Source organism: Labrus mixtus, chromosome 17, assembly GCF_963584025.1.
Source record: "Labrus mixtus chromosome 17, fLabMix1.1, whole genome shotgun sequence".
In the NCBI taxonomy this organism is placed as follows: domain Eukaryota; kingdom Metazoa; phylum Chordata; class Actinopteri; order Labriformes; family Labridae; genus Labrus; species Labrus mixtus.
In genome coordinates, this window is record NC_083628.1 from 14,173,917 (window position 1) to 14,178,983 (window position 5,067).

The window sequence follows — 5,067 nt, forward strand, 5'->3', positions numbered from 1 at the left end:
AAAAACTGAAATAAGCAGTGTAATCCATTTTTAGCAGCGTAATAACGCAATCATTTCAGAATTGCATATTTAAAAAAAATGATCTAAAGCTCAGGTGTCTACAGACTTTTGGCCATATAGAGTAAAAGGTGGTCAAATAAACACTATTGAGGGGGGGCCAGTGGCATAGTGGTTAGTGCGCACGGTCCATGTACGAAGGCTATGGTCCTCCAAGTCGGCGGCCGAGTTCAAATCCGACCTGTGGCTCCTCCTGCATGTCACTCCCCACTCTCTCCCTGATTTCCAACTCTATCCACTGTCCTATCTCTCCGATAAAGGCACAAAAGCCCCAAAAATAAGTCTTCTCATCAGCTGTGTTAAAATTCTTTGGATTATTCTGTATCAGATATTCAAGCTGTTGAAGTTATCTGAATTTCACCTCACAAATAAACTTGAAACCACACAAAATGAACCTTACAGTCTTCTGACTCTGTGACCTCTCTGACAGAAGGCCTCCAGAACTGGCATACTTTGGTCGATTAAAAAAGAGCACAAACAGGCTAGTACATTGACAGGTACAGATTGAGAGTAACAGATTTATGTCAGAGAATACACTGGAAGGCTGAGACACCAAAAAGGAGAGATCTCGATTTACTGGTCTAACTGGTACGGCCAGAGGAGGTGTAGGCTGTCTCTCTGAGGAGACAGGTGTGGTGAGAGATGAACAAAAAACAGAGACAGACGCAGAGAACAGAAAATAAAAAAGGGAGGAAAGGGAGAGGTGAGGCACTCGGACTGCGAACAATACAAGGAAGGGAAGATTAGCCAGCGTTCTTGCATCCACCGTGACCATCAGTGTGAGTTCAGGCTTCGGTGACATCTCAGTTTCAGTTTAATCAAAACAGTGTTTCAAGATATCTTACTTATCTGTGCGTTAGTAGGACATTTTGTGGATCCAATAGAGAAAGGTGGACGTTGACGATGGCAGAGGTCCCTCAGATTGAACTCTTTGTTAAGGTAAGCGTTGTTAACAGATATAATAACATCAGTGTGTTTAAACACAGAACTACACATGTGGTGGATAGATCAGCTTACATGCAGCAATAATCCATCATCATTTTAAATCATTCACAACAAATCGTTATATGAATTATTTCTTGTTTAAGTATGACATGCATAACACTTAGTAAGCTTGCAGTAATTGTAACTAATACAGAAGTAAAGCATTAGTTTCGTATTGTGTTCTAAGCTACCTGCTCAGAAAAAAAGCTCATGCAAATACTTTGTTATCACTATTTATGTTTGAGGTGTTTTATTGATATACTACATGTATATTTGATATCAAAAACTTTAGAATACATTTAAGTGCAGGACTGTTGTAACTCATGAAGTTCGCTTAATATAAATTAGTATACTTTCGGTACAATATCAGTGCGACAGCTGAGGCCTTATGGTAAACAGTATGAACTGAAACAGCCTGTCTGTTTGGAAACATAGGTCTATGTCCTTTTCACAAAAGCCTCAGCTTCCACTCAAGCCTGTGATGCAATAAAATCAGGCTGTGGGAGAAAATGTAGTGCGTGAAAGTAGGGATCCAAAACACTACTTAAATACTGGCTTGATTAATCTGGGTGTAAATCGCTCTCAACCCTCCATTTGAAATTCCTCAGCAGGTGACTGTCGGAGCAGAGCAGGCTCGACCTGCTCAGGTATTCGTGTTTGGGTCAGACAACCTTCTGCCCTGGTGCTACAAGTTACACATGTCAAACCTCAATGTTTGCAGACGCTGCCATTTTTTTCTTTTGTTAATTAAGTAACATCTGTTTGTCTGTCAGGCCAGTTTTGATGCCGAAGGTGTGGGAAACTGTCCCTTCAGTCAGAGAATCTTCATGATTCTTTGGTTAAAAGGGATCAGCTTTAAAATCACCACCGTGGACATGACAAGGTGAGAGAACATGTTTTTCCCTCTCTTAAGTCATTGATCTTGTAAGAGATGTGAGAGATGTGAGGCAAAAAGTCACATGAAGTTTAGAGGGGAAAAGTTGTTCAGCATTAACTGACCTGAAGTATTTGATTGATTCATCCATCAGAGAGTTTTGAGAGGCGCTACAGGCTATACCAGCACATATTGGATACAATAAGCAGACAATTATTAAACATATTGTCAGAGAATCACTGACAAAATGAATAATGAGAGGAAAAACTTAGCTCACCAACATTATCAAACATTATTTAAAAAATCTTCTATAGAACAAAAAAAAAAGAATGAATGGCAACAAGGATAAAAAATCAAGAATGATTATTGTTAATTGGAGAAGTGGTAAGAAAGTAAAAAAAAAAAAAAGATCTTCTGAGAGACTCAAAGTTTGAATATAAATTTAAAAATTTCCATTGTCTGCTTGTCCTTTAATTCCCAATTTCAAACAGTGGACTGAAGTTGATGTTAGAAAGTAACGAGTTAGAAATATTTTGGTGGGGGAAATGGCAGTGATGCTTTTAAAGGCAAGGGGAATGTTGTTTATGCAGTTGCAGTGTAAGGTATAAGGAAGACTTGCAGAAAAGTAATCGAGGGAAATCTGTAAACGCGAACTCTGGTGTGTGAAACAAGAAAAATAAACTCTGAATATGATCAGAGCAATCTGCTCTGAAAACAAATTGGGAAATGTGTATTTAGTAAATGAAAGGACACATGTCTCTTTATCCCATGTCTCATCATTATATCATTATAGCCAACATTTGTGAGCTAACCTTGTTTTTTTTTTTTTTTACGGTTCTGTTGCAGGGCCCCTCCTGTGCTGAAGGCTTTGGCTCCAGGCTCTCAGCCGCCCTTCCTGCTCTACAACGATGAGGTCAAAACTGACACCAACAAGATTGAGGAATTCCTGGAGAAGACCTTAGCCCCACCACAGTATGAAAACTCAATCATGTTTTATTAAAGAAATATCTCATACATTACTGCACCTACACGCCTCTTTTTTTAATCTTATCCATATTTTTATTCCACCACTGCAGGTATCCAAAGTTGTGCTGTCAATACAAAGAGTCCACCGGGGCAGGAGAGGACATCTTTAGAAAATTCTCTGCATACATAAAGAATCCCAATCCTGCTTTAAATGATAGTAAGACGTCAACTGGATATTTAAAAAAATGACTTTACAATGATTTATACCTGGAAATAAAGGCATATAATACAGCTAGTCACATCTATTTGTCTTTTAGTGCTGGAGAAGAAATTTCTTTCCACTCTTGTAAAGCTGAACCTTCACCTGGAGTCGCCTCTCCCTCATGAGCTGGACAACAACCCGAATGCAACTATGTCCTCACGCCGATTCTTGGACGGTGACTCTCTCACCTTGGCAGACTGCAACCTGCTGCCCAAACTCAACATTGTCAAGGTGAGCAGAGATCAGCCCTGTACTCAATATATACAAAATATGCTTTTTAATTGAGCCTAATTGATAACCCTCTACTTTCAGGTTGTGTGTAAGCACTACCGTAACTTTGACATCCCAACAGAGCTGAAAGGTCTCACACGTTACCTGGAAAACGCCTACAAACAAGATGAGTTCCGTTACACCTGCCCACCAGACAAAGAGATCATTAAGGCGTACCACTCTGTGGCAGTGTACCTGAATAAACACCTCAAGAGGTAGAGATGATGCAGCAGCATATGTGAGAACAAAGAAAAATCAAGTCAGAAATGTGTGGCTCTAAAGAGAAAAGGTGACAAGATGCCTAAACAACTGAACATGATTTATGTTTTATTAGTATTGAAAAGGTCAGTCCTGAAAAAAAAAAACCGTCTGCAACAATAGATCTATTAATTAGCTTTCTGCAAAATGTACTATTTACATGAATTGGGTTTTAGTGTTTGCCAAGTGCTGCTTGGAAAGTTGCTTTTATAAATGTATTTGTATACACTGTAAATACTGTCTTGTATGCTCTGGTTGTTATGATTTGGATTTCTTATAAAGCCCCTGTAAGAAAAAGAAAGCACTGTAAATCCAAGATAATATTTATGTTATGTCTTATCGATCATGCATGTATTGTGTGTAAGCCTTTTAATAATGTTGTTGTTTTGTATGTATTACTTTAACCTTTAAAATAAAAGCAAATGCAACTATAAAACAAATGTTATCGTGTGTTTATCAAATCACTGGACGAAACATGAAGACAAACTTTCAACTTTGAAATACCTTTTAATTTCACTAAATAAGTACAGGGGGAAGAAGATGAAAAATATGTTGATATTTTCAACTTTAAAGGCCATTATAAATAAAGTAAAGAAAGTTCCTAAAGTGTGAATTGTGTTGCAATGATGTGAAAGATGAAAGTTAAGACAATGCAGTGTAAATGACAGGAACAACTTAGCAATTAGCAGTATGGGCTGGGGTTGGAAATTTGTTGTATTTACTTCTAAGCCATTAAATTAATACCGTTCAAAGGTGGTTATCCATATTTATTATTTGATTTTATTGTTGGTGATTTTTTTTTTTTTTTTTTTACCATGACAGAAGGCAGAAGTGGACTCATTGTTTTTTAATGCTCTGTGGAATGTAGGCTACTTTAAAAAACCTTTGACTATCTGAGACTCTTATTATATATACTTTTATTATACTCTACTTGTGATATTATTATATCAACAGGGTGATAATACACATCAATAGAACATTATAGTAAAAAAAAAAACTAATCTCTTGTCAACTAATCAAAGTGAAGATTACTTTTGGCTTTAAAATCTTAATTGGCTCAAACTTTCAGATAACTGTAGTGGAGCGGAAAATTCAATATTTGCCTCTGAAATGTAGGGTTCAGATACATTAAATACTCAAAAAGAGTACATGCACCTTAAAACTTATGTTTTGTCATTCTCCAACCAATATTAAAAGCTCCTGTTACATTTCTGTGTCATGTAGTACGGGGGACACAAAGATTCATAACACCTTTGTTACGAGATGCCTTCATTCGACGTTGTAAACAGGAAGACCGGGATGTGCATGTCTCGGTTCCTGATTGGACAAGGGCTCTGAACGGTACCAAGGCAACAGCAGTCATCAAAACCCCTATTGGTTGACACTGGAAAAATGG

The 5,067-nt window shown here is 37.6% G+C and overlaps 1 protein-coding gene across 1 annotated transcript; it reads left to right on the forward strand.

Moving 5' to 3' along the window:
• Positions 1 to 753: 753 nt before the first annotated feature.
• Positions 754 to 4,111, forward strand: clic3 (chloride intracellular channel 3). The gene is made up of 7 exons (XM_061062120.1): positions 754 to 836; positions 918 to 996; positions 1,815 to 1,924; positions 2,762 to 2,887; positions 2,992 to 3,098; positions 3,199 to 3,374; positions 3,456 to 4,111. The coding sequence occupies exons 2-7, from the start codon at positions 961 to 963 to the stop codon at positions 3,630 to 3,632; spliced, it is 732 nt and encodes a 243-aa protein (XP_060918103.1). The 5' UTR covers positions 754 to 836; positions 918 to 960; the 3' UTR covers positions 3,633 to 4,111.
• Positions 4,112 to 5,067: the final 956 nt, after the last annotated feature.

Excerpts from the sequence above, each read along its gene's own strand:
- clic3 (XM_061062120.1), top strand. The coding sequence starts at position 961 with ATGGCAGAGGTCCCTCAGATTGAACTCTTTGTTAAG. Across the intron at positions 997-1,814 it reads AGATTGAACTCTTTGTTAAG|GCCAGTTTTGATGCCGAAGG; the intron begins GTAAGCGTTGTT and ends TTTGTCTGTCAG. Across the intron at positions 3,099-3,198 it reads CAATCCTGCTTTAAATGATA|TGCTGGAGAAGAAATTTCTT; the intron begins GTAAGACGTCAA and ends TTTGTCTTTTAG.